The sequence below is a fragment of the Lissotriton helveticus genome, chromosome 9, assembly GCF_964261635.1.
Source record: "Lissotriton helveticus chromosome 9, aLisHel1.1, whole genome shotgun sequence".
Taxonomy (NCBI): Eukaryota; Metazoa; Chordata; class Amphibia; order Caudata; family Salamandridae; genus Lissotriton; species Lissotriton helveticus.
This window is the reverse complement of record NC_136070.1, coordinates 255,119,337-255,146,804: the sequence shown is the minus strand read 5'-3', so window position 1 is coordinate 255,146,804 and position 27,468 is coordinate 255,119,337. Positions and strand designations below refer to the sequence as shown.

The following is a 27,468-nucleotide window of genomic DNA, read 5'->3' as shown; positions in this document are numbered from 1 at the left end:
GTCAAAAGGCCCTTACAGGTGTAGTGTCTTGTTAACATTGTATCAACGCTGCAGCCTATTCGGAATACATTTCTATACATTAGTCCTTAGCTTACTTTAAAAGGAAGTATAGAGCGTTGGTGAAGGTTGTTTTTAAACGATAACTTTTCATTTTTGTTGAAGTGATTTCCGAGCGTATGACTTTTTTCCTTCTAAATTTTAAAGAAATTCAATAAGCATTGGCAATATAGCATGTTTTCAAGGCTGCAAACATGTAATATGCTTGTCACATGTTTTTCTGGCCTTTCCAAAGTGAATCGAAGTAGTTGTGACTTTGAAAGAACTGCCCTGGGATCCTTGCACGTGACTATTTACAGTTTATGATTATCAATGGAGATCTCCTGAGAATGGTGGTTAAACAAATGTACTGAAACATCAACAGGCTTGAGGAGTTTTATGAGAGGAACAGGGCCATAATTCCTCCGATGTGGCAAACCATAACAGGAAATCTTTACTTACACAAGGCTACTGAATGTTGGTGGAGTATTCTTTAATCAATTATGACACAAAGAAATGTAAGTGTGTTATTTGTTACGAATTTAGACTTGTCTAATGTTAGGACCTGGTGAGAAACAGATGAAAGTCAGATATATCCTAAAATGAAAAAACAAAGAATCGAAGGATGGTGTACTTGCTTTTTCGCAGCACTGCATCAACTAGCTGCATGTTGAGGCGTTACCTTTTTTTGCACGAAGCACAACTAAGCATGCTGAAACGTGTAGTTTCACTTTCCCCATTACATATTATGCACTTGAATATCAAAGCAACAAAAAGTGCCTTTACTTCCAAAACAGACTTGCAGAAGATCATGGTTATAACATGAGGCAAGATAACAACTATGTTTCAAAGTATGTGCTTATTCATTGTATTTGTTCTGCACAATGATTTTAATTCTCCTGCGGGCTGAACTTGAACATTTTTATGAAAACAAAAGTGAACAAAACTTTCATCTAGGTGACTCCACTAGCTTTTCATTCCCATATCAAGGTGACTTCATCATCCTTTTCATTCCCTTTCCAGAAAACTCCCATCTCTTGAAGGAAAAGGTATCCATTTTCCCTTGCACCCATAGCATGAGGACAGATCTTATGAAACTCTTGTAGTGGAGTATTTGTTTTAACCAACAAGGTATTGTCATCTTTTACAGTGAAATTTCTGAGATAAAAATGTTGAGTGCCAGGTACGGTTGATCCCAGGCTGATCTAGAACCATTTTCAATTCAGAAGAGCAATGATACAATCTATTTCCTTGTTACATGCTACTGGAGCTAAATTATGGTAGCACTGGCTGTATACTATTTTGAATTGTGTTAGGTCTACTCTGTATTTTTACGAGAACCTTTTTGTATTATGCTATGTTTAGCCTTTATCAAAAATGTCAGGAGTGAAGATTTTGAGGAGGATCACTTTGACTTCTTAAGTAGACAATTAATAGAGCGGAGAACCACTTGCTAAGTTATCACAATCGCTCCAACCCTATTGTTTGATAAGGGCACCCACTAGTGTTTTATTAGGACTCTCCCCACTAGGCTTACCATAGATGTTTTTGTCTCTTGAGGTTGGTGTGGGAAGGCAGACCCTATTGTCAAACATACTTCAAGGATCTGTGCCCAAAACTCGTGCTTTTTATTTATCTTGTAGCTGGAGAGATTATTCTACGTTTAGTCTTGATTTTTCCTTGAACCTTTGACCAGAAACGTGATGCTCTTTAAGGCTTGGTTCATGCTTTGAAAAACCTAGCCCTTGGGAATTACAAGCTGCAATGGAGAATGGATTCAACACTTATCAGTGTTGTGCGATGTACTTTGTATTCAGGATTTCCAAATCTTTATTGAACAGCCATAGTTGAAGACCAACTACATTTTTGCTATACTACTGGGTGCAGATGTATAGTTGGTGTGTATTTACAGTTCAGTTTGGTTATTCTGGCTCACTTTATGTGTGTGCACACAACATATTGTATTCATGCTCAGTCATATCATACACTAGACTCACAGAGAGATAGACTGAGTTTTAAATGTGCCTCAGGAAACCTCTATGACAAAAAACCCCCAACAACTATGAATCCAACGGCTTCCTCAGACACGACTGCTCTTGCCAGCTGCACCACTTTTAGACAAGGAATATTTGACAAGATGTTGGAAAAAGGCTAAATCTATTTCAATAATTTCACTTCTATGTCAAGAAAAAAAGGAGGGAAATCTAGCCTTTGTTGAGTTATGTACAATCCCACAATCAATAGCTTTCATTCCATAATCAAGGAACAAAAGCAGCTGAGGCTAAGCAAACAGTCACAGGAATCAAAGTGGTGATATTTTCAGTTCTGTTGTAGTTGTGAGAAAGAGAAATGGATTCATTCTTCTGAGCACTGCTCATGCTGGAGCACTTTGTGTGCACTTCCTTTCATCCGTGCATTCGCAGAACAGCAGGTTCGTCAAGCCCTGGACTGTTTAGTAAGTCACATTAATTCCAATGTGCCCGGTTATATTTTTATAGTACGGCAGCAATTTAACTCACTTGAAGCAAGAGTCTTACAGGTTGAAGAATAAACGGAAACAAATAATGAAGTGACTCTCTTTCTCTACCACAGTACTCTTGCCCAATAAGTCTTCTCCTGCCGTGATGGACCATCTTTTATTCCATGTAATGGCTATAAACCCACTTGTACTCATTACCTCCTCTTCATTTCGTCTTGCCGCTGATTTTGCTGCATTTCAAACAGAACTTCATTTTCCCCTCTTCTTTTTCAGCTGTGTTCGATTAAGTCTTCTCTCCATCCTTATCTCTTCATCTTCACACAGTGTATGCCCTTCCATAGGAGTGACACAGTCCCTGGGAGATGTAAACATGTAAAAGTCTCCATGTTTGGCTCTAGTGAAGCTGTCCAGAAACGTGGACTAATTTGCTTCAAAATGGAAAATGTTCATAAAGGCAGCTCTTCCCAAGCACAGACTACCGTCCATAACCCCAACCACTGAACACTTAGCATCTTCACTAAATCACATCATGGGATGGTTAACTTTAATTGCCAGCAGCTGTGTAATGGACAATCTTGACAAAGGGCATTGGTGGGTGGGATAGACACCTAGGAATCTTGATAAATGGCATTGGCGGGTGTGTTGCAACACAGTCTTCACAAAAACTGTGTATTGTGTGGTGTACTGCATCTTGCCACTGTCAAGCATACTGGAAAAGGAGTTGACTGAAAGTTAAAATCTTGGAGCACCGTAATCATCCGGCATCCTCTCGATGTTATACCTACAAGTAAAAAAAATAGGGAATTATGTTCTTTGGTAACTTCAGGGACCGTTACATCAAACATAGGTGGGTAGAGTATAGGGAGAAAGGGGACTAAAAATGGGGAGAAAGAGCAAAGGTAAACGTGATATTCAGTAATATCCTAATGAACTACAGACAGGGTATGAACACTGCATATCGGACTATAAAAAAAAGGATGAGATGACAAAAGATGGGAGAGAAGACTGGAATGCCAGAAAGAAAGGGTGGGCAAGCAAGGCAGCGAGCAAGAGTGACAGAGGAACCATGAGTGGGAAGTAAGAGAGAGAGAAGCAACAGGAAGTGCACAAAAGAGGTCAAATGAAAAAGAGGGCAAGAAAAGGCAATCAAGAGAGGGTGAAAGGGCGAGGGAGATGGCAAGGTAGAGAGGCAAAGGTATATGTAAGGTGTAAGGAGAAAGCGTGTGGGGAAAAGGCCAAGCAAGAGAGTAGGAGGGGGAGGCAGAGTCAAAGAGTGGGAGGAGAGGACAAGCCAAAGGGGTGGGAGAGCCAAACAATGGAATTGTGGCCGAGTCAAGAATAGGAGGGTGACAAGTCAAAGAGTATTGGGGCCATGGGAGTTGGGGGGAGGACGACACGTCAAAGATTATAGGAAAGGGCACAAGTCAGAGTGATGGGGATAAGACAAAGTGGGAGGGGACATGCTAAATGGAGGGAGCAGGCAATTCAAATAAGGAGAGAGAGGGGCAAGCTAGAAACAAGAGAGCAAGCAAAACAGGGAGGAGACCAGAAAAAAGAAACCCAGCCAAAGCCAACTAAAAAGAGGGCAAGAAAAACAGTAAGTAAAAAAAAAGTTACAAAAAAAATGGGCAAGCACAAAAGAAAGACAGGTGAAAAAATACATAGCGTGGAGGGTGACTACTTCTTAAAATATAGGGCGGGGAGAACAGGCAAAAGATACAAACAAAAGGGAGCATAATAGAGAGGTGAGGGGAAACCGAGGCAGTGTTCAAAGAAAAAAGTGGGGGCAAGGGAAAGAAGTGCTGGAGAAAATAGGGGTTAGAAGGAAAGAAGAGCACGGGCTAAAGAAAAAGCAAAAGAGGTGGGCCCAAAAGGAAGCGTAGGGTGAGGGGCAAAGGGTAGGCAACGATGGGTGGGGGAAAATGAAAGACAAGAGTGGCTCAAGGAAAAGACAAGAGGGACAGACCTTTGGGAAAGACAATAGGGGGTTTGGGATTAGAATGTAACTGTACCCCTTACTGTGTGTGTATAGTCGGGGATGCAAGTGTGCAAGACAGGATGCCAGTTTAAGAGGAAGGATGAGTGCATTGGGGAAGATGGGGGGAGGGGTGGATGAGGGCCCGGATAGGTGGATGAGGGCTGATAGGGGGATGAGGCAGATGGAGGACGAGGGCAAAGGGAGTGGAGGACAGAAATGGAGGATAATGGCAGAAAGAGAGGATAAGGGCATATGGGATGAAGGGATAGGAGTGTGTGGGGGAGACCGACTGGCTTAACCAGTGGCAAACTGTTGGGTACAACAAGGACAACTGCAAAGGTACACGTCTTCAAGAGGATCAACTATAGCATCCTGCCAGTACTTCCTAATATTGAATAAATACTGTTCTCCCCAGAGTTAGTAACTGGTGTTTCATCTGGACATTTAGGAGATCTGGCACACCTATACTTGGAACAACGTGTACCCAAGTCAGAACATTTACTGGTGGCAGTCCTCCTTAAGGACTGGAGGATGTTGGAAGAATCATTACTGTGTTCAGTGACCTGAAAATAACACACTTCACTGTTTAGAGAGAGTGAGAGCGAAAGGCCAAGAAAATGGAAACAGCAAGTGAAAAAGAGATATGAGGTGGCAAAAAAATATGGGTAAGCTATGGAGTGGGCAATAGATATCATGTGAAAAGGAAACTGAAAAAGCCCAATTGACAGAGGGCATCCCAAAGATATCTGAAGACAAAAATACAATGCTTTAAAGAATACATTTTACCATACTGCTCAGTGCTATTTTAAAATACATTGATGAGCACAGACATGCTATGAAGTGTTTGGGGACTTATTGCAGACAGTCTGTTTTTTTCTTGTGCACGTGACATTTTAACTGCCCTGTTTTATTTATGCACTTATACATTTCTACTTTTCCTCGCAGACAGAACCTTCTGGCCATTCAGTTTAATCTGTGGCTATGTACTGAGCATTTTGTATTTGAACTTGCAATAGGGATACAAATGAGAGAGAAAAGTTTGAAGGTAAGTTGGGCAAGAGAATATAGAGAATGAGCGAACCAGGTTTGGGAGCGGAGACTATGGCAACAGTGGAAAGCAAGACACTCAGAAAAGGGACCGAAAGAGTAAGGAATGTTAATTAAAAAAAAGGAGGAAATGGAGAGAAGGTTAGGAGTCACAGAAAAGAGCAAAAAGGTAAGTCAAAGAACAGAGCAACACAGGAAAGGACATAAAAAGAGAGGAATCACTGCTAGAAAGAAAGAGGAATCTTTCAAGACAAGCATTGGAAATGCAATAGGTCTCGCATTAGGAAAGTTTGAGCAATTGGTATTGTAAATGACACTTTTTTTATTTATGTGTTGGTTTTGAAAATAGCAAAAGTAATAGCTTTGTCAGTTACAATGTCAATAGTTTTAACTTTCGCAAATGTGATACATATAGCATTTGTAATGCAATGTGTGTTGTATTTACGTGACTTAGATGTATTGATATTGCAAATACCAATGGCTTTTAATTTTGTAAATAATTAATACTTAAATAAAATTTATTGTAATTTATAATGGCAATAGCTTAAATGTTTGTAAATAACTTTTGTGAAGATTATGTTCAGTGTATTTTATTGTGACGAAAATCCAAGAACATTGCATTTGCACCTACACACACACAGCCACACACACACATAGATGTGGTGGTGGTGGATCTGGGGGATTTGGTGGTGGTGGATGTGGTGGTGGTGGATGTGGTGGTGATGGTGGTGGATGTGGTGGTGGATGTGGTGGTGGATGTGGTGGTGGATGTGGTGGATGTGGATGTGGATGTGGTGGATGTGGTGGATGTGGATGTGGTGGATGTGGGTGTGGTGGATGTGGGTGTGGTGGATGTGGTGGTGGATGTAGTGGTGGATGTAGTGGTGGATGTAGTGGTGGTGGGTGTGGTGGATGTGGCGGTGGATGTCATGGTGGATGTGGAGGTGATGGTGGATGTGGAGGTGATGGTGGATGTGGTGGTGGATGCGGTGGATGTGGATGCGGTGGATGTGGATGCGGTGGATGTGGATGCGGTGGATGTCATGGTGGATGTGGAGGTGATGGTGGATGTGGTGGTGGATGTGGTGGTGATGGTGGATGTGGTGGTGGATGCGGTGGTGGATGCGGTGGATGATGTGGTGGTGATGGTGGATGTGGCATGACATTTTTGGGGTACTTATTTTGTACCAATCACTGACCGATGTTAATGTAAGGGTTGTAGATGGTGGGTTGCGCATGCCTTGTTTTCATTTCCATTATAATGACAATAATCCTTTCTTTGACCCTGTGCTCAATCAACGTGGACTGTATTATAGTGAATAGTGCAATGCAATAGGTCTCGCATTAGGAAATTTTGAGCTATTGGTATTGTAAATTGCATTTTTGTTTATTTCTGTGTTGGTTTTGAAAATAGCTAAATTAATAGCTTTGTCATTTACAATGCCAATAGTTATAACTTTCGCAAATGTGACACCTATAGCATTTGTACTGAATATGTGTTGTATTTACGTGACTTAGATGTATCGCTATTACAAATAACAATGGCTTTTAATTTTTTTTAAATAATTAATACTTCAATAAAAGTAATTGTGATTTATAATAGCAATAGCTTAAACTTTTGTAAATAACTTTTGTGAAGATGGTGTTAAGTGTATTTTATTGTGACAAAAATCCAAGAACAGAAGTGAAATATTAACATTTTTGTGACAATTGTAATAAAGTTTGAGACATTGAGAGAACATATTTGAACCAGTTGTTGTTGAATGGTTGCACAGATTAATGCTGTGGTGCCCCTGAGTGGTGGTGCTGAGTGAGTGCGATAGATTGAGTGAGTGCGATAGATAGAGTGAGTGCGATAGATAGAGTGAGTGCGATAGATAGAGTGAGTGCGATAGATAGATAGATAGATAGAGTGAGGGCGATAGATGGAGTGAGGGCGATAGATGGAGTGAGGGCGATAGATGGAGTGAGGGCGATAGATGGAGTGAGGGCGATAGATGGAGTGAGGGCGATAGATGGAGTGAGGGCGATAGATGGAGTGAGGGCGATAGATGGAGTGAGGGCGATAGATGGAGTGAGGGCGATAGATAGATAGATAGAAAGTGTCTATAAATAAACCCATTACAAACAAACACCTAATAAACAAAAATGCCTGATTATTGAAAAGGAATAGACCAAGATATTAGATTTGTGCAAATACAATAAACAGAAGCAAGACAGTGAAGGGGCAGGAGAGAGTGAGACAGAAATAGAGGAAGAGTGGAGAGGCCAAGTCAGTGAAGGGGCAGGAGAGAGTGAGACAGAAATATAGGAAGAGTGGAGGAGCCAAGACAGTGAAGGGGCAGGAGAGAGTGAGACAGAAATAGAGGAAGAGTGGAGACGCCAAGACAGTGAAGGGGCAGGAGAGAGTGAGACAGAAAAAGAGGAAGAGTGGTGAGGCCAAGACAGTGAAGGGGCAGGAGAGAGCGAGACAGAAATAGAGGAAGAGTGGAGAGGCCAAGACAGTGAAGGGGCAGGAGAGACTGAAATGGAAATAGAGGAAGAGTGGAGAGGTCAAGACAGTGAAGAGGCAGTAGAGAGTGAGGTGGAAACTGAGGAAGACTGGAGAGGCCAAGACAGTGAAGGGGCAGGAGAGAGTGAGACAGAAATAGAGGAAGAGTGGAGAGGCCAAGACAGTGAAGGGGCAAGAGAGAGTGAGACAGAAATAGAGGAAGAGTGGAGAGAGAGGAGAGATTGGGGAGAGTGAGGAGAGGGGAGATTGAAGGGAGAGGGAGGTGAGAGAGGTGAGAGACGGGTGAGTGGTGAGAGGGGAGAGTGAGGAGAGGGGCGAAAGGAGAGAGGAGGGGAGAGAGGAGAGTGGAGAGACTGAGGGGAGGGGAGAGTGAGGAGAGGGGATAGAGTGGTGAGAGGAGAGAGTGGGGGAGTGAAGATAGTGAGGAGAGGGGGATAGTGAGGAGAGGGGGATAGTGAGGAGAGGGGGGAGCTGGAGAGGAGAAGAGAGGGGAGAGGGAGGGGAGTGAGGAGGAGAAAGGGGAGAGTGGTGAGAGGGGATAGTGGTGAGAGGGGAGAGTGGTGGGAGGGGGCAGAGTGGAGAGTGGTAAGAGTGGGGATGGAAGGGCATGTTCTTCACTTTGCCTAGAAAATACGTTGATAATCCGTTCCTAAAGTTGTCACAGTATCTGGTTTTTCTCTGCTGAAATGATTTAGCGGTCTCGTTTTTTCCTCTCTTACAAACGGAAAATATCAATGACAGCATCTGTAAAAAGCTAAAAAAGAAACTTGTTGTAGGCCAAAGATGATAGGCGCATACCCTGTGTATGTTGCAGCACAGAAATAACAGAATGGAAAGTCCAGGCAGGCTCTTCAATTCCATCTGAATTTAAGGACCGGCCAAAGTATGCCTGGGGATGCGGCGGGACCTTTAGAAGTGCAATTACTAAGTACGGTTAGAGCATAAATAAAGCTATTACTCCATGCCAGGCATAAAGAAGCCAGTAAAAGCTGAAGACCTGGCTGTTCGAGCAGTAGCGGCACCCCCCCCCCCCCCCCCCAGCGCCTTGAGACCCTACGGGTATGTAGCGCGCTCTATAAATGTCACTGATTGATTGAGTAAAATGGCTAGATAGCATTTGAAAAGCACAATCAAGTTACAACCGTTTGAACCAGCTTGTTGGCTTTGTAACCAGGCAGGGAGCATCGGAGGAGTACAATTTAATAATTTCCACATCTGTTTACAGATACATTACATCTCCAGACCTTCGAACTCACACCATGTAACAGTGTGCCACACGATATCGACTGCCCTCACACGGTGGGAGGGAAACTGCTGGAGACCACTGCGCAATAGTTTCTTTTCAGCTGTTTTGGGAGGCTCTGATTAGCTGATGCCAACTAAGAAGTGTGAAAAGACCCCAGGACATCGTCTGCAGCTCAGCAAGCTTTTGTTACTTGTTTGTTGTTGTTTTTTTCCTCGAGGGGAGGCAATCAAGGGGGGCAGAGTGCCTCTTCCAGAAGCAGTTCTCGGCATGAAGCCCGCCCCTTTCAGGGCCACGTCTCCGCCACAAACTGTGAAATCTATTAAGTTGGCAGGTCTGCAACTCACATTTTTATTAGTATAATTGAATAGAAATAATCTCAGTATAGCTAGAGAAATACACGAAGACTAAAAAATATAGCCACATTAAGTGGAAACTTTGGAACAAAAGTGGAGATTTTTTAAAGCCCGTACTATCTTTTTTACATATTAAGTGCTTGGTCATTGTACAGAAGCGTGGTGAGGCCCTACAAAGTGTGCTAGGGTAGTAATTAACGTTATTGATGCAGGAGAAGTGTATGTGTTTTTAAAATTCCATATTAAGGTGCACGCACAATTGTCCACCATTTTATGAGCCTTATTGTAAGTTTGATGTGCTTTTTTCTTTATTACTGGATGGATTGCTGAATAAATTTTTTTAATTAAACTGGGCTACAAAATCATTCAATGTACCCATTCCCTCTGTTTTACTTTTCTGGATTTCCTTTACAAAATGCAGTTCTTGGTACACACCCGCTCGATAAGGTATCAACAAAAAAAGAGAACGAGAGAGAAAAGTTAGATTCAGATTTAGTGGGGGTGAAACGAGGACAAAGGCAGAGAGGAAAGGAGAAATACAGAGGGAGTGAAAGAGTGTATAAGGAAACGAGACCGGCGCAGACATCAGTAAATAATAAAAGACACAGAGGAAGAGAAAGAAAGGAAACGCTAAATTAGAAAGTTAAACAAGAAAAGGAAGGGGCTGCAGCCTCGGCTCCTGGGCTCCGGCCTGGAGCGCTGGAGTGCCCTGTCTGCTGTTTTGCCCGTGGACTGAAGGATAGGACGGGGAGGGGGCAGGCGCTGGGGGAAGGTCCTGTAAACGAGCGGTGGAATAAGAATCCTATTGCTAAACTCAAACGTCAAAGGGACATCACTAGGAGAGGTTGCTGTATCCTACGGTGATTTCCAAACCCATATTAGTGAAAGATGTGGTATTCCTGCACTGTGCTGTTTTATGCTGAACGTCGGGATTCGCAACCCTCTGAGAATGAAGCTTTGCAGGTTAGAAGCTTAAACAAGACAAGGAGAAACACGAGAGACGGCCTGTGGCCGTCAAAGTGAAAGTACGGCCGGCGGAGGGCATTGCTGTGGGGAGGGGGGAGGAGAAATGCGACACAGCGGGCAGGGGAGGGGGCGGAGCGGGGAGAGCGGCATGAGGGTGTGAAGCAGCAGTGGGGCGTGGCTAGCAGCCAGCAAAGATGGTGGCAGCCTAACGAGGCTCCCGTACCCACCGCCGATAATCCGCGATTTTATCCTGTTTTTGAAGCCCGAGGACCCCGTGGACACTCGGGGGCCCTCGGTGGTACACTGCTGCCTGCTCCGGTGCTGCGGAGGAGCCGCTTCTGGCACCGAGTGAGGCGTACTGCCCGGCGAAGGACTGGCGGCCCTGCGACGCAAGATGGCAGCGGCCCCGTAGTCCCAAGAGGCCGAGACCTGCGGTGCGTCCCCGAAGCCTGGCTGAGCGCACCGACGTGCGGCCTCGGGGAGTGTGGAGAAGTCCGCCCGGCGACGGACCCCGGTGCCTTCGGCGGCCGAGGAGAGGAGCCGCTGCGGAGCGGAGTTGGGCGCCCCTGCGGTCCTGGGGAATCTCCTCGCACCCCGGGAAGCCAAAATTGAGACCCCGGCGCCGCTGAGGCCTGCGGCCCCCGAGGTCAACGAACGCTCCTGACCGGGGCGGAGGCCCGCGGCTGCTGCTCCGGAGCGGGTGGCGTCCCCCCCTGGGTGAGTGCATCCCCACCCCGAGTTCCTGAGGCCCCTGACCTGGCGCCCGTGATGCCTGCCCGAGGTGCGGTTCCGGGGGGCCCGGGAGAGTGGCGGCCCTGCCCTCGTCCTCGGGGCCGAACTGACCTGCAGTGCCCGGCCTGCGTTGGTGGGTGCAAAAAGTGATCAGGGGGGCCGGAGAGGACCGGCGAAACGCTGCTGCTGCCTGGCCGGTGGAGTGACGAGACCGCACCTCGGCTATCCGGGAGAGCTGCCACTACCGAGGGTGCGACCGCCGGCCCATCTGTGGGGGTCCTGCGGCGGGGGCCCGGGCTGCCCGGGCTTTGGTGGGCCCTGCCCCTGATGAGGACCTTGTGAGGCAGTGACGCTTGACCGGAGCGGGGGGGGGCCCCGATGTCTGGGCCGGGCGGGCCCCGCTGAAGACGTGACCCTCGGTGTGCTGGGGCCATTGGAGGCGACCACGAGATCCGAGAGCCTACAGTCCGGATAGGGGTGAAACCCTGTGGTGAGAGGTGGGTCGCCCTCCTTGGCGGCCAGCGACGTGGCCGTGCAGCGCCACGAAGCGAGCCCACCTCCCGCGACGCACGCTCCAGACCAGCGGCGCCTGTGACGGCGACGACCGTGACGGGCCCCCCCGGATACTCCTGCGGCGGACTCCCACAGCTGCGCCGCATAACGACCGCCGGACATTCCCCTCACTCGCCGCGGCCCGGCTCTCCTACTAACACGCCACTATGGGGAAACCGAAAGGACCAAAGGGGGATGCCAGCCCCGCCGCGGACCATCCGGAAGACGCTCCTCCGCGGCCCACAGACCTACAGCACCTGCAAGACACAATCCTCCAGGCAATCACGGACACGAGAGATGCCCTACACCGTGACATTGCACAAGTATCAACGGGCCTGGGCCTCCTGCGTGCGGACCATGCGAAATTGGCGGATAGGGTCAAGGGGACGGAGGAGGCCATCGCAACCCTGACACCGGCGCAGACCTTAATGGAGGGGCGACTCACCGAGGCGCTGGACCGCATTCAGGCGCTAGAGAGGCGGGCTGAGGATGCCGAAAACCGCAGCCGCAGGAACAACGTGCGCCTGGTGGGCCTTCCGGAGAAAAAAGAAGGTACGGACATGGTGGGCTACCTTGATGGCTGGCTCAGAACTGTAGTGGCCCCCGAGGGTCTCTCCCCGTTCTTCACGTTGGAAAGGGCGCACCGTGTCCCGTCCAGACCTCCGAAGCCGGGCCTGCCTCCTCGCCCCGTGGTCATCAAACTACTGCACTACAAGGACAGGGACTGGCTGTTGCAGCGGGCCAGGGAAGCGGGTCCCTTCCAAGTAGACAACAGCAAGGTAACCCTGTTTCCGGACTACACATTTGAAACGCAAAAACAGCGCGCCTCTTTCCTCTCCATCAAAAAGGAACTCCGCACGGAAGGTATCCAATACTCTCTGCTGTTTCCCGCCAGGCTCAGAGTAGAACTCGATGGAAAAGCTCAGTTCTTTGCGACTGCGGAGGAGGCCTGGGCCTGGTGGGACACCTACAAAGCAGGCACGGATGGGGCGCTTTTCAGGGCTGAGGAGGAGCGCCAAAAACAACCCATAAGGAAATCACGGAGGCTCCGACGGCGCACCGGGAAGCCGACACAATCCCAAACGGAAAGCGAACGGCAGGCGGCGCTCCAGGCGGTGAAGGACGTTTCGGGATCGACTCTGCATCTGTTGGAGAGGGAATCGGGATCAGAGAACCGGGGCTCCGGCTCCGAGACTGAATTGTCAGAAATGAGCAAGTCTGGTGGCCCGAGACTAACGCCACAAACTTCGGAGGTTATCGTTGGCAGCTAACCTCCCAACTGTGCCCACTGGAAGCTTGGCGATGACGAGCTGATTGGCCAAGACGCGCACCTGAGCAGGACAATGTTAGTCTGCAGTTTCGTAAGTTGCACAATGAATGGCGGGAGGGTTCTGTGGAGACGGTATTGGAATCTACCAGGAACTAGCTCACGCTCCCTAGAGCCCATAAGGCTTCCGTGATACTAATCACGACTACCTGGAGGTTTTGAGCACGGTTGCTCGCCTGTTTGGACGGGAACTACTCTGTTGCAGTTAGGTCCTGTTCTGGGGGGGGAGGGAGCCTGGAGCAGTTGGGGACACTCGGGGCGCAGTTTGAGGGGGGGGATTGTGGGGATTGTTGGGAGGGTGGGAAATGTTGTCGAACCTATTGTCTGGTTGCTCACCAAGCTTGAATTGACTTGTACCCAATGGGACTATGGCTAATATGGGTTCACTGAACTGTGTGTCCTGGAATGTGCGGGGGTTGAATACGATGACGAGGAGACACAAGATCCACTCTTATCTAGTCCGCAGGGGGGTGCACATAGCTTTCCTGCAAGAAACCCATCTGACACGGGAGGAGGGGGTGGCACTACAGCGTAGGTGGAGGGGCCACCTTTACAACACCACATACTCGGCCTTCGCTAGAGGGGTATTGATCTGGATCAGAGCGGGTGTCCTTTCCAAGTCACTAGACACACAGTAGACCCGGATGGGCGGTTCGTAGCAGTTGAGGGCCTGCTTAGAGGCCGACACATAGCGCTTGCTAGCGTGTATGCCCCGAATGTAGACCAAGCGGCATACCTCACGAAACTCTCTCGAGCTCTGGCTGGCTACTTCACTAGCCCGCTGCTAATTGGAGGCGACTTCAACTCGATAGTGGATGTCTCCCTGGATAGATCACACCCGCCATTACAGACATCCCCAGTACATAGACTAGCTAAGCACCGTGCAGACTGGCAGGGGAAGTGGGACCTATCGGACGCTTGGCGGGTACAACACCCGGGGGACAGAGACTATTCATTCTACTCCAGCATCCCTTGACCCAGTCTTGAGGCGGAAAGCCGGGGCTGGAGGTACTCTGTTGTCTTTTTTAAAAACTGTACATTTCACTGCACTCTGTCTCTTGTGTGGTGTCACTATTTACTTGTATTTTAAAAACGAAGCACTATTCAGCGCTCGCTCTTACCTTAGCGCTCAGCTGATTTTAATAGCTGTTCGCGCCTTCTCAGTTCCTTGCCTGCAGCCGCCATCACCAGCGGCGTGCGCGCTGACTCCGCCCCCTTGGAGGCCACGCCCCCTACTCGCCCTACTTAAACCCGCTGATTCCTAGCGGCCACCAGCAAACCTTGACCCAGTCTTGAGGCGGAAAGCCGGGGCTGGAGGTATTCTGTTGTCTTTTTAAAAAACTGTACATTTCACTGCACTCTGTCTCTTGTGTGGTGTCACTATTTACTTGTATTTTAAAAACGAAGCACTATTCAGCGCTCGCTCCAACCTTAGCGCTCAGCTGATTTTAATAGCTGTTCGCGCCTTCTCAGTTCCTTGCCTGCAGCCGCCATCACCAGCGGCGTGCGCGCTGACTCCGCCCCCTTGGAGGCCACGCCCCCTACTCGCCCTACTTAAACCCGCTGATTCCTAGCGGCCACCAGCAAACCTTGACCCAGTCTTGAGGCGGAAAGCCGGGGCTGGAGGTACTCTGTTGTCTTTTTAAAAAACTGTACATTTCACTGCACTCTGTCTCTTGTGTGGTGTCACTATTTACTTGTATTTTAAAAACGAAGCACTATTCAGCGCTCGCTCTTACCTTAGCGCTCAGCTGATTTTAATAGCTGTTCGCGCCTTCTCAGTTCCTTGCCTGCAGCCGCCATCACCAGCGGCGTGCGCGCTGACTCCGCCCCCTTGGAGGCCACACCCCCTTCCTCCCCCTACTAATGTGTGTGCATAAGACGCGCAGCGGACGAGCGCAGCGGGAGCGCCGTTTGCGCGCCGAAGGCGCGCCTAAGGCAAGCCCGTCTGCGCCCGTCCGCGCCAAGACCGCGACAGGCGCAGGTAACTCTGCCCAACTCACCTCCCGTATCTCCTACCAACCCAGCGATCTTCTTCAACTACAGCCCTCTAAGCATTGTCCATGTATACTCGACCCAACCGCTTTTTCAGGCCTAGTTAGTTGCAAACTCTGCCACTGGTCCACTGAGCTCCACTCAGCTGTCCCATCGGCCAATATCCTTCAGGCCCCTCTACCCTCCTTCAAAGGTGGCCTAATCAACGCTCGCTCCATGTGCAAGCACAACCAAGATATACACGACCTCATCTTGGAGTCCGACCTCGACTGCCTCATGATAACTGAGACATGGCTTACAGCAGATAGTAACCCTGATATTGCTGTTGCTCTTCCCCTGGGCTACTCCCTTTTCAGGGAAGATAGAGCCAAGGGCCGAGGCGGAGGTGTTGCAATCATCCTTAAAGATTCCTTCCCTTGCCACACCTTTAGTCTAGAGCCTCTGAAAAAGACCGAAGGACTAGGTTTCTCTATTAAACTGAACGAACATACTTCGTTCTCTGGCGGACTTATCTACCGCCCACCCGGCAATGCATCTGAGTTCCTCGACTCTCTGTACGATTCTTTAGGACAACTCTCCCTTAGATACCCTTTTTTCACCCTCCTTGGTGATTTTAACCTCCATCTAGAATCGAAAACAGATACTCATACCATCAATTTCTTACAAACCCTCGAGATGTTCAATTTTAGGCAACTCGTCACCTCACCCACCCACTCTCTAGGTCATACCCTTGATGGAGTCTGCACCAATTCCCCTTCCTTGATCACTCTTTCCCCTTTGCCCCAGATTTGGTCTGATCACTCCCTGATCCCATTTCACATCTTGAGCAAAAACCTACCCAATCGCGACAAAGTTGCCTTTCACCCCGATAATTATATCAATTGGAAAAAGGTCCAGGATAACATCACTCTTAATCCTTTAATGCAAACTCAAGCTCCTATTCTCTCCGGCAATGTCGACACTGACGCCGATCTTTTCCAAAACTGGATCACTCAAGAAATCAAATCCAGAATCCCGCCCTCACGCCCCTGCATCTCCCGGCGCAAAACCAAAACTAAAATCAATGCCCCCTGGTTCACACCAGACCTTGCAAAAGCGCATCTGCTATGTAAAAAGGCAGAAAGAAAATGGCGGAAGACATACGAGGCTACTAACCGCTCCTCCTATATCGCAACAAGGAAAAACTACCTTTCGGAAATTAAACTGGCTAAAAAAAACCACTATGTCAATGCCATAAAAAACGCAGGCCAAAAACAAAAGGTTCTGTTCACGATTGTTAAATCATTCACGCATCCAAAGGTACTTCAGCCTGAAATCCCCCCTTCCCAGAAATTTTGCGATCAAATTTCTGATTATTTCGAGGAAAAGATTGCCACGCTCCAAATCAATTCCCCCCCCCCCATTGCTCCCCCAGTGTCCCCTCCACTGGTCCCCCCAGGCCTTGCACTAAGTCGTTTCTCCCCTGTCACTCTTGAGCAGTCGAAAAAAGCCATCTTGGCCTGCAAATCTGGCGCCCCGACCGACCCTTGTCCCCCCATGATACTTCACCAGCTAATTGATGAGGTCAACCCGACCATCAACATCCTAATCAACTCCTCGCTTAGCTCAGGCTCAGTACCCAGCTGTTGGAAAAAAGGTATAGTCAAACCCCTTATGAAGAAAGCAAATAAACCCCTGACGGATCTCACCAACCTCCGCCCAATTTCGCTACTCCCGGCCTTGGGAAAAATTACGGAACACCTAGTCCATAGCGAGCTGAAACGCTACCTGGATGATAACAACCTTCTTCATCCCCAACAATCCGGGTTCCGCCCCAAGCACTCGACAGAAACCGCTCTCATTGAACTGTCTGACACCATAAAAACTCTACAAGATCAGAGAAAAAATTCCATCCTAATCCTTCTCGATCTAACGGCGGCGTTTGACACCGTCTCCCACACCATCCTCATCAGTAGACTCAGGGACATTGGTATCTCCGATGCCGCCCTATCCTGGATTACGTCTTTTCTCTCGGACCGCTCCCAAACCGTCACTCTGGGCCCATTCCACTCCAAAGACAAACTTGTCTCCTCAGGTGTCCCGCAAGGATCTATCCTAAGCCCTCTCCTTTTTAACGTATATCTCATTCCCCTCCTTAATCTGATAGAATCATTCGGCATACCTGTCACTTCGTATGCCGATGATACACAACTCATTGTGCCACTTGACAAACTATCTACCAAAGCTGAACTCAACCTGAAACACTGCCTGACCGAAGTATTTCGATGGATGGACAACAACCACCTGAAATGCAATTCGAGCAAAACAGAGATCCTCCCGATTGGCACAAACATCTCTTTCTGTCCAGCACTATGGTGGCCGGATAACTCTGTTGCCCCCCCCCCAGACGGTGTCGTCAGCCAGGAACCTCGGCGTAATCTTTGACTCTGAACTCTCCTTTGACCAGCATGCCAGAACCATCGCAGGTAAATGCTTTGGAACGATCAGATCCCTGAGAAAGTTCTTCGACTTTCTACCCATCGATGCCAGAAAGACGGTGACAGTCGCACTCATAATCTCGCGACTGGATTACTGCAACGGCTTGCTTGCAGGAGTTAAAAAGAGCACCCTCCTTAAACTGCAGAGCGTACTTCACACAGCCGCCCGTCTCGTCCTGGGCTTACCCCGCAGATCCTCCATCTCTGCAGCGCTTCATTCACTTCACTGGCTCCCACTTCACAAAAGGATTCTCTTTAAAATCCTGATTATAGCCTTCCGTGCCTACAACAAGACAGGCCCTAAATACCTCATCAGGCGTTTTCCCCACTACGTGCCCAGCCGTCACCTTCGTTCAACCAATGACAACCTCATTCTTCTCCCGAAACACAATCTGAAAACGAAGGGTGAGAAGACCCTTAGCTTCCTTGCATCTAAAGCTTGGAACAAACTGCCCAAAACCCTCATACAACAAACCCAGGAAAAACCCTTCAGAAAGCTGCTAAAGACATGGATTTTTAATCTTCCGGACGATTACTCCAAAGCTTCCATCTAACCCCCTAGACTGGTTCATTTAGGTTCCCAAGCGCCAAGATGCTCCCTCCGGAGCGAACGTCGCGCTCTAGAAATACCCCACAAATATCACAAATAAAATAGCATCCATGATCTCCATGTCCGTCTCGATGCCTTCCTGTGCTCGCAAACGGTGCTCCCATCGGTGGCCCGAACTGAATACTTAGCGCGAACGATATCCGACCATAACCCCCTACTCCTTACACTGAACTGGATGAACGAACATACACGTATCCCGACGTGGCGGCTACGGCCGGACACGCTCGATGACCCACCCTTCCGCGAGGCGTTAGGAGAAAGGATAGACCAGTATTTTACGGAGAACGAGGACACTGCCTCCTCTAGGGCTGTGGAATGGGATGCATTCAAAATAGTGGTGAGGGGTCACTGCATAGGGAAATTTGCGGGGGCGCGGAGAACGCTGATAGAGGACCTGGATAAGGCGGAATCAACACTGAGAAAGGCGGAGCGGGAGCGCCCCACCCATCCTGAACTTCAGGATAGGGTCGTTGGTGCGCGGGAGGCAGTAGCTGTGGAAGTGGAACGCCTGCGCAGCTTTGATTATAAACTGTACCTGACGAGGACCCTCGCGGAAGGAGATAAACCCGGCGCGCTCCTGGCCTGGCTAGCGAACCCCAGCCGAAACAGTAAGCCAATTCTGTCTCTCAAGGGGAGCGGAGACAATATGCTCCATACGCAACCAGAGATACTGGCCTGCTTCCGCTCCTATTACAAACGGTTGTATCGGAGCAGGCTGGCGGACCGAGGCGCGGCAACGGACACCTTTCTGGCGGACTTGCATCTACCTCAATTAACTCCGGAAGACGCCGAGTCCCTTGGCAGCCCGATAGACTTAACGGAAATAAGAGGTGCGGTCAAACATATGGCGCACAACAAAACGCCGGGACTGGACGGCCTGCCCGTTGAATTCTACGTCAAGTATCTTGACCAGCTGGCCCCGCGTCTCCGAATAATCTATAATGAAGCTAAGGAGACAGGCCGCCTCCCTTGCTCCCTGCGCGAGGCCATAATGATTCCCCTCTTAAAACCTCGGAGACACGGCACGGACCCGGCGTCCTACCGACCGCTCTCTATGCTGACGACGGATTACAAAATCCTCAGTACCATTCTGGCCACCAGGTTATTGTCCCACATGCAACATTTAATCCACAGAGATCAGTCGGGATTCATACCCACGAGAAACACGACACACAACATACAAAGGCTCCTTAGATTGATAGATAACCCTCCTCCCGGAGCACAGTCCCCCCTGGTGCTCGCTGTAGACATAGAGAAAGCATTCGATAGCCTATAGTGGGATTACCTTTATAGAGTAATGAGAATCTTTGGACTGGGCGAGGGGTACATTGCGTGGACGAAAGTACTGTACGCGTCGGCGAAAGCCAGAGTGAAAGTCGGAGCCTTGGTATCGGAGAGTTATGAGGTGAACCGGGGAACCAGACAGGGGTGTGCACTCTCCCCCCTATTATTCGCACTAGCAATAGAACTCCTGGCGGCAACTGCCAGACAGGGTGTCCACTATTGTGGCCTGGCCTCCGGAGACGCCCGCCATTTTATCTCCCTATATGCAGATGACCTGCTCCTCTTCTTAGAGAATGCGGAGGAGGCAGTGGAAGGCGCCGAGAGGCTGCTAGAATGCTTTGGCGACGTCTCTGGCTTACGGGTAAACTGGTCAAAGACCTGTCTCTTTCCACTGCGGAGGGAGGGGGCGCGTCCCTCGTCCCACTCGTTGGTGAGATGGGAGCCCAACTGCCTGTCTTACCTGGGTGTGCACATATATCATGACCCGGCGGACTTATTGGATGGCAATATCGGGCGCTGCATCAGAACCCTGCAGGGCAATATCTCCTTCTGGGCGACCTTGCCCCTATCTATGTCAGGTCGAGTGTCACTGCTGAAAATGATAGCCCTTCCGAGACTGCTATACTTTTTCCGGACCCTCCCGATATGGATTCCGGGAACTACGTTTAAACGACTGAAGTCATTAGTAATCTCCTTTTTATGGGGATCGGGCAGGCGTAGAATCGCCTTAACGACGCTGACCCGCTCGAAGGACGAGGGTGGCCTGGCGGTCCCGGATTTTGAATTATATTACCTGGCAGCCCAATTACAGCACTTTACGCAAGAGGTTGCAAGAGCCTACCGAGGCCCGGAGCAGGAAAGAGACGCCGGCACACCCCGCCATGTTTTAGCGTACATTACCATGCAACAAAAACTGGTCCTTAGAGGACTATCCCTGGAGGAACGGACGCTGAGGCTATGCTGGAACAAATCGCAGAAGCGAACGGGGCGGAAGCACCCCTACGCGCCCGAAATTCCTCTGGGCATGGTGACAGCGCTGCCACATGGGGGGGGGATTGGTCGAGACTGCAGGATTGGGAGGAAGCAGGCTTACAAATGATAGGGGACCTTTATGACGACGGTACCATTTCAGACTCTTCAGGAGCGCTACGATCTTCGAAGGGGCGACTATCTAACACACGCAGCGGTAGTGAGGGCCATACAAACACACTGGGGAGAGGGACTGACCGAGCCACAGACAACACTGGTGTGCCAATACGCAATGATGGCAGCAGGGACATTCAAAGCAGTCACGTGCCTTTATTCCCGACTATCATCAGACAACATTCAACCCCTCACCTCACTCAAACTGAAATGGGAAGCTGACTTGCAGAAAGACATACCCGACACAACATGGTCCCAACTGATACGCAGGGCTAGGAAAAGTACGAGGAATGCGCGCTTTCAACTTATACATCTGTACATCCTTCACAGAGCCTACTTAACCCCGAACAAAGTGGCAACATATTTCGGAGTTACAGATGCAGCGTGCCCCAGATGCGGCCTGGTGAAGGCAGATCTACTCCACATGCTCAGGGGTTGCCCTCAAGTACAGGAATATTGGAGTGAGATAGGTGACACATTGAACACAGTGACGGACAGGGACCTACAATTCGACACCGGGGTCGCTATACTCCACTGGTTCCCACACACACGCAAAAACAAGCTAACCAGCAAATTCATAGACATGGGGTTGCTTTTAGCCAAACGGGAGCTGACCAAGGGCTGGAAGGCACGGAAGGGCCCGACACACAGGAAATGGCTCTCCGAATTCCTGAAATGGGCGACGGCCGAGAGCACGATTAGGTACCAATTGGCACGCCGCAGCTCAGACGAGAAAGCACAGGACGCAGCGAGGGCATGGGAATCGTTGACCCAAGCTCTGAGGGACACTACACTGGAGGGACTAGAGGACGAAGAAGTAGCGGGCCCCCCAACTCCTCTGGCACCCATCGCCCGCCCTGCACCGACGCCAGGCACACACACACAAGAAACCACATGAAACTCCTTCAGCTTATACCATGGACATTGACACCAGCACCGGACATAGGCACAGACTCACAATGGGGTGGGGGGGGGGGGGGGGAGCGCAGCCCACAATAATCATCGCCAGAATCCCACGAGCAAGGCAGGTAGCGGAGTGGGGGGAAGGGACAGTAAATATAAAGCAGAAACTGATTGGCTTATCCTCCTATGTCATAACTCAAGACTCCCATGAACGTACCTGCTCCTCAGGAATTGCCGCCCGGCCTCCGGGATGAGGGCTAAATGGCTGTGTATCAAACTGTGGTAGGAACTGGGATTACGCCTATGATATGCAAACTGTTTATGCATCTAATGTGTGGTTCTGCAATAAAAATTGTTTTACAAGAAAAAAATGAGGGTGTGAAGCAGCAGGGCCTTTGAAGTGAAGCTAAGCTTCACTTCAAAGGTGTGGGAGGAGTGCTGCTGGTGATTGACTGGCGATTTGATGATGTGCACGCGCATTTTAGGTCAATGCGCTTGCGCATTGACCTAAAAGCGCACGGGCACAGCATCAAATCGCCAGTGGAATCGCCAGTTAGGTAAACTCTCGATAAGCCCCTATATATCTAGCTCCCGCTCAATGCGCATGCGAATTGAGATAGGTCGCTTGACCTAATAAAAAGGAGAATGTGAGAGGCAAAAGGGATAAAGGAAGAAAAGTCGAAGTATACCCAATATCATCCACACTGTGGTGGTTGTGAAGAAAGATGTAAAATAGAGAAGAGGATAAAAAGTGAGCGGAGGGGGGGGGGGGGGGGGGAGAAGAGTCAGAGAAAAAATTTAAAGGATAATAGAGAAAGAAAAGGGGATAAAGAAAATAGGCGAGAGGAAAGGAGAGGTGCGGCAAGAGTAAAAAAGAAGGCAGAGCAAAGGTACATTTGAGATAAACAGGAAGGAAGGGAAAGGAGAAGACTAGAAAATATGATCTAAAGGAAGAATGAAGCATGGAAAAAAGTTCCAAAAGGCATTGAATTTTTCAGGATGTATACACTGACAAATATCTGGCCAAAAGAAAGCAGCGATGGTAGGAGGTACTGAGTGAGAGAGAGAAGAAAGTTATTTGGGGTCTGGTTGGCAGCAAATAATATAAAAAAAGAATAGAGTATGAGTGAGTTAGGAGGGAGCATCAGACCTGTGGCTAGAGATGTACATAATGGGAACTCCTGGAATTTTTCGGATCCTCCTCTTCAAGTCTCTATCTACGGTTGCTACGATGTAGCACTTATGCTGAAGGAAGAAAAAAACATATAAGTATAGGAATGGGCTGTGCATCCAAAGACTCTCCCTGAGCAGCTGAGGACCACCAAACGCACAAGATCAAGGCAACTGAGACACAGGCATTGGCCAACTAAGCAAGAGGCCTGGTGGCTAAAGTAATTGATGTAGGCAAACAATTCCACCAACTGCTTAATTTTACTAGCCTTGTAGAACCAGAGCTAAAAATTTATCATACGTAAGTAGTGCACACAATTGAGAGAGATGCTTCCAGGATGGAAAAAAAGCAGAAAGTGCAAACTTTGAATCCATTCCAGCAGCAGCATGTAAAAGCAGGTTGCAGTTTCCTGTTGCGGATTTGTAAAAGAAAACACAAACTTATTTGACACTTCTGATGTTGCTGTAATTGAGCTGCAGTTGGCATCTGTAGTTTCCAATGCTCAAGATAATTCACAAACAAGGCAGTAGCCCAAGACAGAAAAAAATGGCACACAAAAAAAATCAGGCTTCAAATTAAAACATTAAAAGAAAGGAACAGCAATTTGCTGGAAAGCTGTTAACCCATTTCAATACATTTAAATCACCCTGTAGGGCAGAGATCTTCAAACTGTGTGGAGGGCCCCACTGGGAGGCCGTGGCTGCATTCCTAGGGGGGTGCAGATAGCTCAACAAGTTTCCAGGCTGGCTTCATTTACATGCAGTCCTTTTTTTTGCAAACATATTTTATTGGTATTTGTAAACAAAATGAGCATCACATTTCAAACTATGCCAGGTCGTGTTAGCGACAGTCTACACAACATCCATTGATGCTCATGCCCCTGAGTACGAAAAGAAAAACCCAGGATCCCCCCCCCCCTCCTCCGTGCCCCCCACCCGTCAGTGCGCCTACAAGCAGTATATAAAAACACAGTATCTATGGATATCCTCCACACATCGTGAGCTCTCTTTGTGCCAGGTAATGTAAAGGGGACAGCTTCCTGAAACATGCTCATCACATTAATCACTATCCTTTCTTCTTTCGTCAGTATCATTCCTACCAGGGTGCTAACGCCTAAGCTAGTTCCTCCTCCCCTTCACTCGAACTAGACGCTGGAGCGCTGTCACCAATGCTTCTAAGGATTTATCATTATGTAAGCGCCTGGCCTGCTGCAGTCGGAGTGTGCCCTCACCTCGTGCCCAGCGCAAGAGATTCGCCTTCGATCTTGAATGCAGTCCTTTAATGGGTAAAAACACATACACTCTGGTAATGTTAAAGAATGTATTTCCATCCCAGTAGCTCAACTTGCAATTATTATTCGTTTAAGCTTCCTGTATTATTTTATATGCAGGAAACAAAGTGGAAAAACAAAACTTCCTTTTAGCCACATGGTGGAAAAAAAGAGCAAATTATTATTTAAGTGTTTTGTTTTTCACTTTCAGGTAACTGCATGTAAAATAATGGAGATAAACGAAAAATTAATGCAGATTCAGTTAATAAAACAGAAATACATTGTTTACGTTCTGACATTTCATTTGGGTAATGTGACCACTGCAGATGTGAGTTATAGCGTGTATTTATAGCGCTACAAGGTCCGAGCCTGCAGTAGAAAACACTGTTAATAAGGAAGTCATTATTTAAAAAAAATACTATACAAAGTATAAGCTAGACTGCTGCAAAATGATTTGATGTTTTAAGATAAAGTAAGTGCTTTAACCATATTTGAGTAATAGGTATATAATACCTAGTGCACACATTTGTCTATTAAAAGTACACTTTCTAGAACTCATTTTATAACACCCTGACATTAAGTATCAACAAGCATTGGAAATGCAATAGGTCTCGCAATAACGCGAGTCTGAACTATTAGCATTGTAAATGATAATGCCCTTTATTTTTGCGTTCTGGTTTTTGGAACATAAATAAAAGGCTTTGTCATTTACAAGGCCTATAGCTTAAATTTGCGTTAAAACGAGACCTATTGCATTGCAATGGTGGTGGTGCTGCTGAGTTTTCTCTGAATCTGCACTCTGAATCTGCACCCACAATCTGCACCCACAATGTGTGAGTGGCGTGGCGTGGCTGAGTGGCGTTGCGTGGCGTGGCTGAGTGGCGTGGCGTGGCTGAGTGGCGTTGCGTGGCTGAGTGGCGTTGCGTGGCTGAGTGGCGTGGCTGAGTGGCGTTGCGTGGCTGAGTGGCGTGGCTGAGTGGCGTTGCGTGGCTGAGTGGCGTTGCGTGGCGTGGCTGAGTGGTGTTGCGTGGCGTTGCGTGGCGTGGCTGAGTGGCGTTGCGTGGCGTGGCTGAGTGGTGTTGCGTGGCGTGGCTGAGTGGCGTGGCTGAGTGGCTGAGTGGCGTGGCTGAGTGGCTGAGTGGCGTGGCGTGGCTGAGTGGCGTGGCGTGGCTGAGTGGCGTGGCTGAGTGGCGTGGCGTGGCTGAGTGGCGTTGCGTGGCTGAGTGGCGATGCGTGGCTGAGTGGCGATGCGTGGCTGAGTGGCGTTGCGTGGCTGAGTGGCGATGCGTGTCTGAGTGGCGTTGCGTGGCTGAGTGGCGTTGCGTGGCTGAGTGGCGTTGCATGGCTGAGTGGCGTTGCGTGTGTGAGTGGCGTTGCGTGTGTGAGTGGCGTTGCGTGTGTGAGTGGCGTTGCGTGTGTGAGTGGCGTTGCGTGTGTGAGTGGCGTTGCGTGTGTGAGTGGCGTTGCGTGTGTGAGTGGCGTTGCGTGTGTGAGTGGCGTTGCGTGTGTGAGTGGCGTTGCGTGTGTGAGTGGCGTTGCGTGTGTGAGTGGCGTTGCGTGTGTGAGTGGCGTTGCGTGTGTGAGTGGCGTTGCGTGTGTGAGTGGCGTTGCGTGTGCGAGTGGCGTTGCGTGGATGATAGTGGGCTTGCGTGGGTGTGAGTGGCGTTGCGTGTCTGTAAGTGTTGCTGTGTGGGTGAAAGTGGCACAGAGCCTTTGATGTGGCCTGGCGCAGGAGAAATGCTGCTGCTGCTAATTAAATACAAGAGTGGCCGGGAAACACAAGTGCGGCCGGCCACATAATTAGGGGAGGAGAAGCCGCACAGCACACGCTGGGAGAAGCCCTTTGATGTGCTGTGCGGCCGCGATGCGCGCTCTGTGCTGGGGGAGGGCCAATAGCCTGACGAAGGGTGGGAGGGACATTGAGGAACAGATGGCCATGAAAGTGTACGGGCCAAAAGCGCGTGCCTGTACGTGCACTCGAAGAGAACGCCACGAAAAAAAGCGGTGGTTTGGCAATCAGGTCGAGCACTTGAATTCTCGGCCATTTCCCATTCCTTCGGAATAGTAAAGGACGAGACCTAAAAAGAACACCTTGTCCCCATGTAGCCTCAAGTGATTCCATCAATTATAGACTAAACTGGCTTCCAAGCAGCCTTTACATTTTGTTATTAACCTATAGCACACATTTACATTATTTTAGATAGCAGACACCCCGGTGAGAATGCCTCATTCACACTTTGCTCAGTGTCCCTCCCTTGGCTTCACATCACAGGAAAACTCCTCCACACCCCAAACCCTCCCTCCCTTCACTGTTACGCAGAGGCACTTCAAGGGCCACAATAACTGTTCAGAGATTGTTGTTTTTTAACAAAAAGTATGGGAACTGTTTTTTTTAAATGAAAAAAAGCATGGGGCATGGGAGTCCCCATAGATCCTGTCCACTTCGACCTCTGTTTACATGCACATGTCCTTCAAGGGGAGTCAGTGGGTGACAGGGAGGAGCCAGCAGGGTCATGTTCAAACTGAACGCTCTGATTGCATAGACCCCTTGGATCTCAGAGTAATGGTCAGGAGAAAAAGGAAAGTAGTGAGATCTTTGGATAGCATCAAAGAGATAGCCCAGAGGAAGTGCTGCTATATGAGGGTCTTTGGATTTTTTTTTAGATTACAAATGATAGAGACAGCTTCCTCAGAGAAATGCACTGAGGAAGATGGGGAGTTTTTTTTGTAAGGCTTTTTAGTGCAGCAGGTGCAGTTCCATTGGGACCCAGGCTCACAACATCCCAATATTGGTCAATTTCGGTTTGGTTAGATATATGGTCAGAGACCTGCTCTCTCCCCCAGAAGTTCCGATGTTTTGCCGCCTGCTGCTTCCCCTACACCTCTTCTGGTAGGTGTTCGAATTGCCTGTCCTCATTGTGCCTGTATTTGTATTTTTCTTCATTGTGTCTGTATCTGGATTTCTGGTAATTTTTGTACTGTATTTGGGATTTCTGTACCTGTGCCCTTTTGCCTCGGTCCTCCTTTTTCGCCGCCCTGTCTGCCCCCGCTGCCCGTGGCGTTTCCCGCTCACACCTCACCTTCCCTATTTAATGGTGGCTGCTGCTTGGGTGTCTGAGCAAGACCTCTGACCTCCTGGTCAGAGACCTGCTCTTTCTCCCAGCAGCTCTGCTGTTACGCCACCTGCCGCTCCCCTACACCTCTCCTGATAAGTGTTCGAGTTGCTTGTCCTTATTGTGGCCATACTTGTATTTTTCTTTATTGTGCCTGTATCTGTATTTCTGGTAATTTTTGATTTGTATTTTGTATTGTATTTGGTATTTCTGTACCTGTGCCCTTTTGGCTCTGTTCTCGGTTTTTGACGCCCTTTCCGCTGCTGCTGCCCCG

The 27,468-nt window shown here is 48.8% G+C and overlaps 1 protein-coding gene across 2 annotated transcripts in view; it reads right to left on the bottom strand.

Annotated features, from left to right (window-relative positions):
- Nucleotides 1-512: 512 nt before the first annotated feature.
- FCF1 (FCF1 rRNA-processing protein) overlaps nt 513-27,468 on the bottom strand; it is a 120,116-nt gene continuing 93,160 nt past the window's right edge. For both annotated transcript variants that reach the window (XM_078659895.1, XM_078659896.1), the window contains exons 7-8: nt 22,791-22,885; nt 513-3,296 (exon numbers count right to left, since the gene is read on the bottom strand). In XM_078659895.1, the coding sequence (XP_078516021.1) occupies nt 3,248-3,296; nt 22,791-22,885 (144 nt within the window). In that variant the 3' untranslated portion in view covers nt 513-3,247. The remainder of the gene's footprint in view (nt 3,297-22,790; nt 22,886-27,468) is intronic.